Source organism: Saccopteryx leptura, chromosome 12, assembly GCF_036850995.1.
Source record: "Saccopteryx leptura isolate mSacLep1 chromosome 12, mSacLep1_pri_phased_curated, whole genome shotgun sequence".
Lineage (NCBI taxonomy): Eukaryota > Metazoa > Chordata > Mammalia > Chiroptera > Emballonuridae > Saccopteryx > Saccopteryx leptura.
In genome coordinates this window covers 42,704,214-42,718,648 of record NC_089514.1, presented here as the reverse complement: position 1 = coordinate 42,718,648, position 14,435 = coordinate 42,704,214, and the positions used below count along the sequence as shown (strand labels likewise).

General features: G+C 42.4%; 1 protein-coding gene and 1 long non-coding RNA gene across 5 annotated transcripts in view; one reads left to right on the top strand and one right to left on the bottom strand.

The window, feature by feature from the left end:
- Positions 1-685: 685 nt before the first annotated feature.
- LOC136384040 (uncharacterized) lies at positions 686-6,639 on the bottom strand. 3 transcript variants are annotated; one of them, XR_010747515.1, is made up of 5 exons: positions 6,200-6,639; positions 5,471-5,600; positions 5,120-5,196; positions 2,561-2,681; positions 686-999 (listed from the first exon to the last, which is right to left on the bottom strand). It is a non-coding gene; the product is annotated as an uncharacterized lncRNA (long non-coding RNA). The 3 variants fall into 3 exon arrangements; XR_010747513.1 differs by having other exon boundaries at positions 5,471-6,639; XR_010747514.1 differs by having other exon boundaries at positions 5,475-6,639.
- An 83-nt stretch (positions 6,640-6,722) lies between these two features.
- LHFPL3 (LHFPL tetraspan subfamily member 3) overlaps positions 6,723-14,435 on the top strand; it is a 733,304-nt gene continuing 725,591 nt past the window's right edge. For both annotated transcript variants that reach the window (XM_066354170.1, XM_066354171.1), the window contains exon 1: positions 6,723-7,426. In XM_066354170.1, coding sequence (XP_066210267.1) covers positions 7,000-7,426 — 427 coding nt within the window. In that variant the 5' untranslated portion in view covers positions 6,723-6,999. The remainder of the gene's footprint in view (positions 7,427-14,435) is intronic.

The window sequence follows — 14,435 nt, the reverse complement described above, 5'->3', positions numbered from 1 at the left end:
CCACTAACTTGCTTGGACTTAATTTATAGAATCTGTCTTCCTCATGGTGTATGGCTGCTGACATTTCTACTTAATTTTTTTTAAAAAATTATTGTTCTTATATCAATTTTTCAGTCTGGTTTCCTAAAGGTTTCGTCTGCATAGCTTAGCATGGAGGCAATGATTTGTGCAGTGGTTGTGCTCAAATACGTCAAACCTGTAGAGTCTATTTCCTCTGACTTTGGGTCCAGGGTATTTCTCAAGTCCTCCTCAGGTTTTACTTCCCACCAAATATTTTGTCTCCCCTGAGCGAGCATGTCATTCTTCAGTTGGTCAGGAATGTGTGGAGGGTTTGTCTAGTTTTTCTATGGCTCTCTCATTTCCATTCAACTTCTGACTGTTCCATTGCTTGCCCAAGTGGGGCCTGTGGCTAGGAATGTCACGGTGTTCCCACACTTATTTCCCATCATGTTTGCTAATTTCAGCAGCAGTGCTGTTTGGCCTGGACTTTTGTCCTGCACTCAGAACGAAGTCTTCCCTTTCTGGCAGAAGCTGGTGCTGTTCACAGCTAGTCCTGCTTCGCTAAAACAACGTGCTGACTGAGCAGGGGATCAGTGTGCAGGAGTCTTCTCCAGGCAAGAAGTCACAGACTTTCATTTTCTTTTTATTTATTTATTTACTCATTTTTAGAGAGAGAGAGGAGAGAAAGAAAGAGAGCGAGAGAAAAGTGGAGGAGCAGGAAGCATCAACTCCCATATGTGCCTCAACCAGGCAAGCCTGGGGTTTCGAACTGGTGACCTCAGCATTCCAAGTTGATGCTTTATCCACTGTGCCACCACAGGTCAGGCAGATTTCCTTTTTTCTTATTCAAATCCCAGAAGTTCTTCATAAATAAATACCTCTCAATAGGTTGTTTGCTTTTGGTCAACCTTCAGGGCCTTAAAATGGCTGTTTTGATGATTTCATTCAGTTTTATATTTGTTTTGAGGGAAAGGATGCAATGACTTCATGCTGTCATGACTGAAAGTAAATAAAATTAAGTTTTATGCCTTTAATGTTTACTCTGTACATTTTAGGTAATATTACAATAGCAATTTTATAAGTCATTACTTATGAAAGTGTGGGGTATACTAGGATTTTTTTTAAGATGTTTACTCAATTTTGGAAAATACTGTAGGCTTGTAACATAAATTTCCTCCACTTTGAAACTAATGCTGTTTCTGATCAAACACATCTTGTTAAGCAGAATCACATATGTATGAATAGTGTAAGTAAAGAAATTCATTATGAATTTAGCTTCTCATGGGACATTTTTTTGGTTTATTATTTTTTTCCATGAGGAGGCAGAATCTTCAATAAAAGAGTGGATAGGATTAAATATTTATTCAAAGTGAAATTTTCTTTAAGCAAAAATCAAATGTTCTTTCCAGGAAACATTTGAAAGGTTCATTGGTGTTAAAGTTTTATCAGAAAATGCGTGTCATGGTTTTTCATTTATTTCCTGTCAAGGGACTTTTATATCCTAGTACATTGACTTTTGGCTTTTTCACATGATATGTTTTGGCCCATGGAATGACATGCTGCATGCTATATTTGAGAAGATGTTTTAGATAAATTTTTATAATTTTCCTCAGCCTCTTATACTCCTGTCCTATGCCAGCAGCATGTCCCAGATAGGGGCTGCTCCTTTAACTTAGACTTCAGAATGAAAATACCAGCAGACCCACAGTCAGGTTCACTATCTGCAGTGGGACCTCCAACCAGCACCACTATGTGGTGTGGGTTAGAAGTAAATGTGTGTGGTCATAACCGAGAGTTTGTGTTGCTTCTGCAGCAAACACTGATTAATATAGGCATACAAGTGTGCTTCTTCACAAAAGCACTGAACTATCAAGATTAATATTTTTGGGTCACAATAGCAGTAAAATAAAGCATCTAGATGGGTTCCTTCACATTTAGAGAGGTCTAGGGGATTATAAGACTCAAAATATATGCTGTGTGGCTTGAGGAGAACCTAAAAAAAGCTGAACCTGAGGTTTGGGAGCCTCAAGTGACTGCAGGAAAAACAAGCTTTGTGGGTGAAGATGTCTTAGCAGATACTCAGGCAGTGCTTTCAAATATGAGCCCCAAGTGGGCGGTACTAGGGTAGATGTTACAAATGAAGGCTTTACTTTTTAATCAAGATGTATTTTGAGGCCTGACCTGTGGTGGCGCAGTGGATAAAGCGTCGACCTGGAAATGCTGAGGTCGCCGGTTCGAAACCCTGGGCTTGCCTGGTCAAGGCACATATGGGAGTTGATGCTTCCAGCTCCTCCCCCCTTCTCTCTCTCTCTCTCTCCTCTCTAAAATGAATAAAAAAAAAAAGATGTATTTTGAGTGGGAAACTTCATGAAGCAGGTTCAGATGAACAGTAGATAGAATTTTTTTTAAAGATCATCTAGTAATAGATTAAAAGAGAACAGAACCTATATACTGAAGTTAAAACTTTAATATAATATTGCTCCATTATAGACTTAAAAAATCATACTCAAGTGATGATCATGTTTCCATTGTATTTTATTCAATAGAAGTCACTACTTACCTTCAGACAGAATTGTTCTGAAATCATCAAGGACTTACAAGGTTAACAAAGACAGTTCTTCTAGCACAGGCTGTGGAGGTGTTCAGCCTTATGAGAAAGCAACTTATGCTCTTAGCTAGGTCTGGAAAAAGTGAAAAGAATTTATAAAAGGGGAGACCCTTATACAGAATCTAATTCAAAATAAAGGAAAAAGAGAAAGAAGAAGAACGAATGACTGATATCCCTATTTCCCATTTCTTTTCACGTGTGGCACTTACATCTCTTTGCAAAGTGGTATAGACTAAGATACAATGAAATCAGACCCTTGTAATGTATTTAATCTTGACTTGCAAGGGGCCCTGAAACAATCCATCTGACTGCCACTGCTAACCTAGTGACTGATTAAGATGTTTCTGAAAAGCCCTAAAAGAAAACTAAGGCAGGGGGAGGGACAGAAGGAAACTCTGGGAAGTGAAAAGAGCTTCATTATTAGAATCTTTATATTCTGAAATGGGATCTGATACTGACCTTAGTGATAGCCCCAGAAATTAGTTACACCTAACAGATGATAGAAATTACCTCTTTCTCCATTTCCCAAGGTCATAGCAATGACTCACCTGAGAACACTAAGTACTCATTGCCTGAAAGATTATAACAATTGGATTTCAGTAGGGATTTTCAATTTTAAATAAATGTCTGCATCACCAGAGTCTGATATCTCTTGTTAGGTTTTGCCTTTTTTTTCCCCCCCTTTCAAGTACTGGGTTTTGTCATTTTTTGCAAAGTCACTCTGGAATAGTCTTTGTAGAAGAGAATACAATTTTACTGCAGAAAGAGATCTTAGACTTTGCCTGATGTGCCCTCTCTCTCATGTAGTTGTAGAGATGAGAAAACGGAGCCCCAGGAGCTATAGGCTCTCACAGTTAGGGCGAGATAGTGCTGGGCCTGAATCCCAAGTCTCTTGCCCTCCATGGCTTTCACACTCTCCCAAGCCATCACGAATTAGTTTGGGATCAAAACATTTGGTCATTTCACTCATCCAGAATCTTTTTCGTAGCATCACACAGTCCAACTTTCTGCTGTTTTTCTCTTTTATAGACCTAACATTTATTATGAGTTGATTCTTCTCATTTCTCTTCCTTCCTGTCTGTCTCTCTCCCTCCCACTTAAAAAAAATGTCACGGGGAAAAGAGTGGGTCTCACTACTGAGTCTTTGTGGCAGTAAGAGAAAAAATAATTTTTAACAGTGAAGTATGAGATTTGAGTGTTCAGTGTTTCTAATTTGATGCTGTCAATGACACCAACTTCTACTAGTTGATTAGCACATATGAATCATGTTGTCGTTTCAATATAGTTTTCTATCAATAGTAACTTCTTAGCATGAATCAGGCTAGTTTTATTATTTCCTCCTCCCCAAAACAGCTTTCCTGGTCACACATTTGATGATTGGAATTAATTGTCCAGATGTTTAGCTGTCTGAACTCCTAAAGTCTGCCTGGTGCCAGACAAAACTTTAGAGTAAAGGCAGGGACAGTTTTACCTTTTTTTAGTTGCCAAGGACAAGGTTGGAGATGTGCAACAGAGGATTTGTTTGGGAAGATGTAGGACAATCTGCTTTCATTGATGACAACTAAAAAGCTTACAGGTGTTCTAGCTCATTCCTAACTCCAAGTCTTGGGAGACCTTGCTTCATTCTGGAACTCTGCTGTGGTGCAGGGCAGAATAAAGGTAGGAAGAAGGCCATTGACATGGTTCAGTTTATCTGTGACTGATACCTCAACTCAAGGGGAAATCCATGGGATTGCTTTAGATCAGGAATACCCCCACACTGGTTTGTTGATAGTTGCTCTTGAAAAGAGGGGACAGCTTGAGTGTACCCCTTGGCATAGTGATTCTGAGCATGAACCCAGAGGCAATTCCAAACCTGGAATAAGAATAAGGCTCTCCTCGGGCATGACTCAAATAGAAGAGCTCTTTGAATCACAACATTTGAATCTGAGTCACTGGCCAGTCTTTGTCCTATAAAGTCAATTTAAGCACTAAGGTCTAAAGTAGGCTTTCTGATTCTCAGCCTTTCCCTTCTTAGCAAACTCCCATCTCAACCACCCCGTGGGCATATTAAGATATCTTTTAAGCATTGATTTTAAAGAAAGACCACTTCATACAAGCAGGTTTGGAGATTTGAGGGCTTGGGGGAGTCACTAGAAATTACTGTCAGTTTGTGCTGTAAAGCTGTCTCTGCATCTGAGACACATGGCCTGCCAGATGGCCCCATAAATCCGATTACTCTCACCTGTCCTCTTCCTCTTTTCATGTTAAAACTCTTCTGGTTTTCAGATTTATTAGCAACTTCAGTGGAGTTGAGGCAAATGAAACTAACGAAAGTTCTGACCTTGCATTGCCACCAATGCATTAATGATGCATCATCACGAATTATGTTTTTAGAGACTTGCTAGTGTTATATTGAGTCAGCTCATATTTAGGTCATCCTCCCCACCTCCCCCAAATGCCTTGATTTTTAAAAGAGCTTCTGAGTCTCTATAACCATACTTGCAAGAATTCTTAGTCACCAACACTTACACGTCTTATGCTACTGTCCTCTTGATTTCCAAAGTCCTGCCTAATGGACCTTGAACTGTGATGCCTTCATTTCATACCTACAGGAAAAACTGAATGTAAGATCCCAACACGCACCATTTTAAATTCTTTCCAAATTTTAGCCCGTTCATTATCTTGTGTGTCCCGTATGCCTCTTTCTACTGTCTCCCTCCCTCTCCCCATACAACCTCAAATCTTCAGGTCATCAGATGAGGGGTCTGGATAGTCTTCATCACTTAGTGTAGGTCCCTCGCCCGAATAATAGTCATTTATGTAGCTGAATTTCTTTCAGAACCCCCCCCCCCAACATTGAACCATTCTGAGCTTTCTTACTCACTCCTGGTACTTCCATACTTCTGGTATCTCACTGCTCCATAAGAAGGTCTCACTGCCTCCATAAGAAGGTCGGCAGATAGGGCATCATCATGGCAAGAGGCTGTCACGGAGTTGATGTGTGTTTTTGCTTTATAATAAAGTGTGCAATTAAGTGTTAAAAATTCTGCTGCTGTTATCTAGTCTTTTGGTTCCACTGTTTCGAGTGGGGATAATAGGTGGGTTTTTTCTTGTTTGTTTGTATGTTTTTAATCAGAATCATAAGGAACCAAGCAAGTAACTGATGAATATAAAGAAATGGAGTTTGAAAGGCAGGGACTGTTAACAGAGCAATAGAAAGACTGGAAAGAGAAAGCATCAAGCTAGGGAAATGAAAAAAGTGCAAGTATAAAACAACAAAGCCACATGCAAATACAAGGAGTTGTGTATGTATAATTAAGGGGAAATTACTCTGAAAGCAATTCTGGTTACTGGAGCTTTGGGTTGTGGGAGTAATACCTGGAAAATAAAAACAATCACCTGTCTTCCTTATTGTATCATTAGCACCCAGCACAGTGCGTATTTCTGTAAGAAATGTAACACTGACCAAACTCCCCAATGTTTTCAGACAAACTACTTCTGTGACAGAGTCACTTCCATGCCCAGAACCCCAGTCCTTGGCAAGATCTGTGGGGAAAGTGCCCTGGTTGAAGGAGCGTATAGGCCAGGGCATCACTGGCTCCAGCTCACCTGGCTGCAGAGAGGGGGAAACATGAAGAGGCGAGCAGCTCAGCTGAGCAGACCTGAGACACCCTTGAAGTATGCCTTGTACATTATTATCTGCCAGCTCCTGCCCAACTTCTCCGCCTCCACCTCTGCGGCCAGAGGCAGCCGAGGAGCCAGCCCGGGAGGCTCTGTGGTTGTGAGAGGGAAGTGTCTCGGGCAGCCCCCCGCTCCTCTCGGCCTCGCGCTGCACCTGCCGCGCTGCTCCACGCGCCTCTGCAAAGACGTGGAGGTCGGAGCACGTTGCTGTGCAGAGCCCAAACGCTCCCAGATCCCGCCCGGCGCCCGGCCGGGATCGCCTCTAGGATCCCTGAGGGTGTCCCCGTCCCTTCCTTAGGCTCCCCTCCGCCAGCTCCAGGCCCGCCGGCCACTTGAGGGGCGTCCCAGGGTCGCTGCACGGCCCGAGGCAGCGCGCGGGGGGCGGGGCGGGTGGGGGGCTCCGGGCTCGCGCGCCACACTGGCCCGCGCGGGTGCTGTCGCCTTCAGCTGCAGCAGCTGCAGCGGCGGCGGGAAGGGGTGGAGGGCGGCGAGCGGCTGGGGCCGCGGCCAGGAGGGAGGGAGGGGCCGCGAGGCTGAGCCGGGCCCCCGGGCGCCGGGCGCTCCCCGCCCTTCTTCCGGAGCGAGGGTGCGGACTCTGAAACTGGCGCTGCCGGGCTGAGCGGAGGCGGCGGAGTTGCAGCGCGCGGCCGGCGAGTGTGTCTCCGGGGTGCGGAGAGGCGGGGGGCGCGGAGGACCGCGAGGAGGCGGCGGAGGAGGCGGCGGAGGAGATGCCCGGGGCCGCCGCCGCCGCGATGCTCCCGGCTCAGGAGGCTGCGAAGCTCTACCACACCAACTATGTGCGGAACTCGCGGGCCATCGGCGTGCTGTGGGCCATCTTCACCATCTGCTTTGCCATCGTGAACGTGGTCTGCTTCATCCAGCCCTACTGGATCGGCGACGGCGTGGACACCCCGCAAGCCGGCTATTTCGGGCTCTTCCACTACTGCGTCGGCAACGGCTTCTCCCGGGAGCTGACCTGCAGGGGCAGCTTCACCGACTTCTCCACGCTGCCCTCGGGCGCCTTCAAAGCCGCCTCCTTCTTCATCGGCCTGTCCATGATGCTCATCATCGCCTGCATCATATGCTTTACCCTCTTCTTTTTCTGCAACACGGCGACCGTGTACAAGATCTGTGCCTGGATGCAGCTCACCTCCGGTGAGTGCGCGCTCACCTCGGCGCAGGCGAGGGACCCCGGAGCTCCCGAGCCGGACGGGTGGGAGTGGGAGGGACCGGGCTGTGCGCGCCGCTGGTGCCGAGCAACTTAATCCGCTCAGGCAAGGGAGTGTGGGTGGCGGGAGCCGGAAATCCCGGGGTTCCCCGAACCCGGCACGAGTCTCTTGTCCAGGGGGTTTTGAGGACCTCCCAAGTGCGAGGAAGGACACTTAGAGGGACCCGCCGGAGGCAGGGCGTTTGCTGGGCCAAGTCCACTCCGAACTAAAGACGGGGAGAAGCTGCCACTTAGGGCGCGTTTTGAGAGACTAAGGAGTGATGGACACAGTGAGGGGAAAAACAGATTTGGAGAGGTTGTAGTGGAAAGAGAGTCCCCCTATTCTGTCCGTCTTTGGGACGGTTTCTGTCATTGGTCCATGTGGGAGTTGGAGTGGAATTGTTTCTTTCTGTTCCGGCAGTTGTAAAATTTATCATGCATCTGGAAATGAATAAGCCCTAATTATTTGGGGTTTGACCCTTTTAAGAAAAAATTAGCTTAGTATGTTCCCTGGCAATTCCCGATGTCAAGCCTTCAGTTTGCTTCCTTGTCGGAGCAGAAATGTTTTCATGCCGTCTGCAGAGAGAGGTTTGAAGGAGTCAAGATTTCATGTTTGGGAAGTGGTTTTAGTAAGATGGCCAGGGAGGAGGACTGTTTTATTAGCCTATCGGACCACTCTTCGCCTATTGGTGATAGATTGTTGCTAACTGGGGAATATGAAGGTAGTTTTTTGTTGTTGTTGTTTTCTGTGCATCGAAGATACTTTTAAACTATAAAGGATGGGGTGTATTTCCTGGTGGCTTTGGAGAGTCCTGAAACGGGTTCTGAAACGGGTTCCTTTATCTGCTATGAAGCTGTTTCACTCTCTGCCAGCCACCCTGGGCGCCCTTCCTTCTAAAGGCAGACTGCATTCTCTGACACCTGACGCCCTCTTTTTCCAGCATCGTCGGGGTCCTTTTGATTTTATGGATGGTCTGGGGTGAAGGAACAGAGGATGTCTCAGGCAGACAACTTTTCTCATTTATGTTTTGTTTTATTTGATTGTTTTCATACTTCAAAGATGTTACCCTCAAGATTTTGTAGTTACTCTTATACTCTGGAAGGTTTTCTGAGGAGCAGGGATTTGATCCTTGAGTTTAGTTAATCATCCTCAGATGATTGAGTCCTTAAAGGTGCTGGACAGAAGAGAGAAGGTTCATGATCTTATATTGATAGTTTGATATGAGAAGCTGCGAAGACTACACTAGTATGGAAGTATCTGCTTTGTATTAAGTGTCTCTGAGCTGATTTTGATTTGCCATAAACTGTGAATGTGCCCCATGTGAGAGGCAAGAAAAGAGCACCAGTAGAGGAGACCCCCTGTTACCCCCTGAAATGTAGAGTCCTTTGCTTTTCCTTCTCTTTCCACTCCTAACTTCTTGAAGCACCTAGTCCCCAACCCACACACATAATGTTTTTATATGTAATGTAAAACTTAATGGCCATTTTAGATGAAGACTAACTTTGATGTTTGGAATAAATTAATGTATTATAATTGCTCTTGACACTTAACTCTTACTTGACTTTGAAGACAATAGGACATTGAAGATGCAGATGTTTTAGAAAAAGAGTTGACCCTGAACAACTTATTTTAATTTTTCTAAGGTAAATGACCTATTTAGACTGGTGAGTTAAATTAGATTGTTTTTCAAAGGTCTGAAAGTAATTTGCAGGTGATTTCTCAACAACATATTTCTAAATATTTTATTTTAATGACACTTTTGTACCCTAAACTCAAGCTATTTTTGTTTCTTTTAAAAGTAAAGAAAACTATCTTTGGAAAAGAATGGCCAGCTTTGAAGTTAATGCAAACTGCAACTATTACAATATTTTTTCTTTCCTTTCCCTGGAATAGAGTACACAAAAATAATTTATTCTGGGATAGTGATATGATGTCTTGTTTTCAGAAATTTTACATAAATATACTACCCGGTTTCTTATATGTCAATGTAAAATGTAGTGATAGTCTTTTTACTAAAGAAGATACAAGGACGTTTACTTCATTTTTGGAGTGGTTTAGGTCCTTAAGTTCTAGGCATAATTTTTCAAGCTATTATTTGCAATTTATTTGGTATTTTATTTCTAGATAAACCACAGAAACACATAACTTTATTAATGAAGTGGATTAATTAAAAAGAATGGGTAATGACAATGGAGCAATTAAGAATCAAAGTCAATTATATACACAGGTTTTTTTTAAGGAATGGGAGATAGAAGATATTTCTGAAGAATTCCATTTAATGTGGTTTTTGGGGGGGTTTGTTTAAGTCTTATGACACTAACAAGAAATTTAACATAATATTACTTTCAAAGTTTAGTTTCTAATGTTTGGACTATTCCTTTTTGATGTTAAGAAGACAATTCATACTTTTAACTGTACCAAGGCTAATCTCAAGTGTAATGTGCTATGAAAGATGAGACTTAATGTACCATTTGTTTATTAGAGACTGTTTAACCCTCTTTGAAAGTCAGATGATTAACTTGTATGTTTAGTTATCTAGGCATTTTAATATAGTAATATCATTAATTAAAGCCAGGTAGAATATGAAATCCCTTATAATGATACATTATGGTGATACACTGTAGTGATGAGGCAGGAAATTTTCTTGTGGCAATACAACATCAGGAATTATCCTTTTTATGATTCTGAACAATGGACTAGAAAAATTACTTAGTTTATTGGACCTGAAAATGATGTTACTCTTCTATCTAGATGTGTGAAGCACATATAATTAACAGTGTTATTATGAACACCTGCCCTCTTTCTCTCTCTCTTCCCCCTTAAATCATTATTAACCTCAGTGTAGTGGAACTACAAAATTAGAAGCTAATAATCACATTACTGTTGGATATAATCCTATATTTATGGGCCATACCTGATATAAAGACTGAAGACATAAAAATAATACTTAAAATGAATACCAGTAATCAGAGATGTGAAATTTCAAAATCTACAGAGTGACAACTTTTTGAGAAGAGAGACTTTTCTTCTTTCTGTATGACTTCTCTAACACTAAAAGAGGTAGCTATACTGTCCTGACAACTGGATTCTCTTCACTGGTCAGGTGAAGGGTAATAAAGCCCAGATTAAAAAAAAAAACAAAAACAGCAACTCAGGATCAAAGGGAATTTTTTCATTCTAGGAACTTGATTTTTTGCTTCCCTGGTTTGGTCTTTACATAGTATTTTAGTCTGTTTCCAAGTCTCATAAAGGTGTGTTGTTTGTCTTACTGACTATAAGCCATATCTTGAATTGTTTCCAGAAGTCTAAGTGTTAGCCATTATAGCCCAAAGAAATCTTTTTGTAGAAAAGTAAGTTAAAGCATTAAAGCATAAATTAAGGGCTTTTTTTTTTTAGAAGTTCACCATGGACTTCTTGGTTGAAGGCAACAGATAAGGAGCTACCTGTTTTGATATGTGAGGAAGGAGCAGCTGATCCAGGTTGCATTTCCTTGTTCAGGGGGTAGAAGGATAGGAGATGGGGTTACATTCGCCAAATCCCCTATACTTTGTCATTCTGAGTGTACCAACAGGAAGAGCCACCAAGATAGCAAGGCAGTAGGGTAGGATTTAAGAGCTTAATTGCTAGTCAGTTTCCCTGGCCTCCCACTTAAGTTTTCCCCAACTCTTTTTAGCCAGCATGTGTCTTAAATTTTATAACTGTCATTTAGGTGAGATGAGAATCACCAAAGTTAATAATCATTGCGGAGAGAGAGAGAGAGAGAGAGAGAGAGAGAGAGACCCAGTATTCATTTTCTAACAACACATTCCACTTTTAAGAATTTTCTATTTACCAAGCCAAACTTATAAGGGAGTGATTTGCAATGAGAATTTGGAAACTGGTAGGGTTTATTTGTTTGTTTGTTTTTATTAGTATGAAAAGGAATTAGACAGTTGAAGAGAAGTTGGAAAATATATTAATGTGAATGTAAAAACAAATGATTTTTATAACAGTGAGATTTTGAGTGAATATCTATGAAAAATGACTGGTTTCAGAGAACCCTTAAGATATATGGTTAGGTGATTTTTTTCCTTAGTGCAAGACTTTACATTTAACAGCTTTTATCCATTGTAAAAATGTTAACAAGGTGCTTATATACTTCTATAAATAAATACATACACACCTCACCAGAATGCGGTATCAGATGCCTAAGATGAAACATTTCTTTAATGATTGGTGCTTATGTTTGGTATGAGGTTCTGACCTAGTGAAGAGAATCCAGTTGGCCAGGACAGTATACTACACTTTTTGTGTAATATACCTTAGGAATCTTTCCAAGTGAGCAAAAAAAAAATTTTTTTTTTGTATTTTTCTGAAGCTGGAAACGGGGAGAGACAGACAGACTCCCGCATGTGCCCGACTGGGACCCACCCGGCATGCCCACCAGGGGGCGAAGCTCTGCCCCTCTGGGGCGTCGCTCTGTTGTGACCAGAGCCACTCTAGCGCCTGAGGCAGAGGCCAAGGAGCCATCCCCAGTGCCCGGGCCATCTTTGCTCCAATGGAGCCTCGGCTGCGGGAGGGGAAGAGAGAGACAAAGAGGAAGGAGAGGGGGAGGGGTGGAGAAGCAGATGAGCGCTTCTCCTGTGTGCCCTGGCCAGGAATCTAACCCGGGATTTCTGCACGTCAGGCTGATGCTCTACCACCGAGCCAACCAGCCAGGGCCCCAAGTGAGCAAAATTTTTAAAAAATAAAAATAAGCCCTGGCTGGTTGGCTCAGTGGCAGAGTGTTGGCCTGGCGTGTGGCTGTCCCTGGATTTGATCCCTGTTCAGGGCACACATGAAAAGCAGTCATCTGCTTTTCCACTTTTCCCCTTCCCTACCCCCATCTTCCCCCCCAACCCCCCCAGTCATGGGTCCATTGAGCAGGTTGGCCCCTGGGGTGCTGGGGATGATTCCTGTGGCCTCTGCCTCAGGCTAAAAATATAATAGTTGGTTGTGGAGCAATGGAGTAGCGCCCCAGATGGGCAGAGCATTGGCCCATAGAGTTCTTGCTGGGTGGATCCTGGTCAGGGCATATGCAGGAGTCTGTCTCTGTGCTTCCCTTGCTCTCATTAATTAAGAAGAAGAAGGAGGAGGAGGAGGAGGAGGAAGAGGAGGAGGAGAAGAAAAAGAAACAACAACAGAGCATGTAACTATAGTTGCAGTATGTGGTTCAGTTTAGTTCTGTGTGTGGTGTGAGGAGATAAACTCTGTGAAGAGGGGTAGGAAGAACTTCAGATCACACTGGTATGAAGCAAAGACTACCTCAGGAAAATTCTAATTTTGGGGCTTAATAGCATGATAACTAGGAGAATTTTAAAGTGTAATTTCCATAATATATTTGAACTTTGGGAGTCAGTACCAACTTTTTTTTTTTTTTTTTGACAGAGACAGAGAGAGTCAGAGAGAGGGACAAATAGGGACAGACAGATAGGAAGGGAGAAAGATGAGAAGCATCAGTTCTTTGTTGCGGCATCTTAGTTGTTCATTGATTGCTTATTCATTGATTGCTTTCTCCTATGTGCCTTGACCGGGGAGCTACAGTAGAGTGAGAGACCCCTTGCTCAAGCCAGCAAGCTTGGGCTTCAAGCCAGCAACCTTTGGGCTCAAGCCAGCGACCATGGGGTCATGTTTATGATTCCATGCTCAAGCCAGTGACCCCGTGCTCAAGCTGGTGAGCCAGTGCTCAAGTTGGATGAGCCTGCGCTCAAGCTGGTGACCTTAGGGTTTCAAACCTGGGTCCTCCGCGTCCCAGTCTGATGCTCTATCCACTAAGCCACTGCCTGGCCAGGCAGTACTGGCTTTAATTAATGGAATTTTTCCTTATAATGAGTCAACTGGAATTTTTATTGGATATGAGGAAAGACCAAGGAGTGGACCCTTCATTCTTAATGATAGCAAGAAGATAATAATGATGGAAAATAAGAGGCTGGTTCATTTAGCAAATAGTAGGTAACTTATTTGATCACTTAAACATAAAGCTGTTTTGAAAAGTCACTGAGGCACTTTAAAAAAGAAATAAAAACAACCTGTTCCAGAATCCTAAATGTTCACATAATATCATGCAGCTTTCAAATTATGGCCACAGTTCCATGATGTTCCTGCCACACAGGGTCATTATACCATTCACAGTTAAATTGTTCTAACTGTAACCTTGAGCACACTCGTCAGTTTTCCTAAAGTAAAACAGAAAAATGCGTGGCTTGGAAGAGGAAGATAAATAATTTTTTGATCAATCTAAACATGAACCTTATCGAGTTTCTATTGAGAAGAATAAGAGAAGAAAGCAAACCTTTCTGAAATAAAGTTGCTGGCATGGAATTGCCAAATGTGTGTCACATACCTGAATTCTGACATCTTCTTCAACCTAATGAAACCAGGTGTGTGGCAGGGTAAGTACTGTAGGTGTGTGTTTTACAGGAGAACAGATCCTAAATGATAGGCTGAGTAATTAATCTAATTGCATGAAATTTTGAGATTATGGTTTATCAATAAAAGAGCTAGTGGAAGAGTAGTGAAAGGTAATATATACAATGAATGATAAATAAGTGTTGATCAGAAAAGAGGCCTTAACTCAGAATCAGACATTTACAATTTAACCAATCAAGAGTGTTCTCCATATTTTTGCCCTAGTAGAAAATGGTGGCAGACAAGAGTTTGAAAAGAACTCAACTTTAGCTTTAGTACAGAATGTATCATAGGCCCATTTACTTAAGTGTCTGGAGACTGTGGAAGTAGTTCATGAGGACTGTGCTCTGCACCCCTCCCTTTTTTTTTGGTTTCAATGAAAATCAAAAGTGATACTGTGAAATCAAAATGGGAAATGTGTATTATCATTGTTAGAAGTCTCAGTATTTGAAATATAGGCAACTATATGTAGCTGTGAAGAATGACAGGGATTAGAAGAGTGACATCAAAAATAAATGAAGTATGAATAA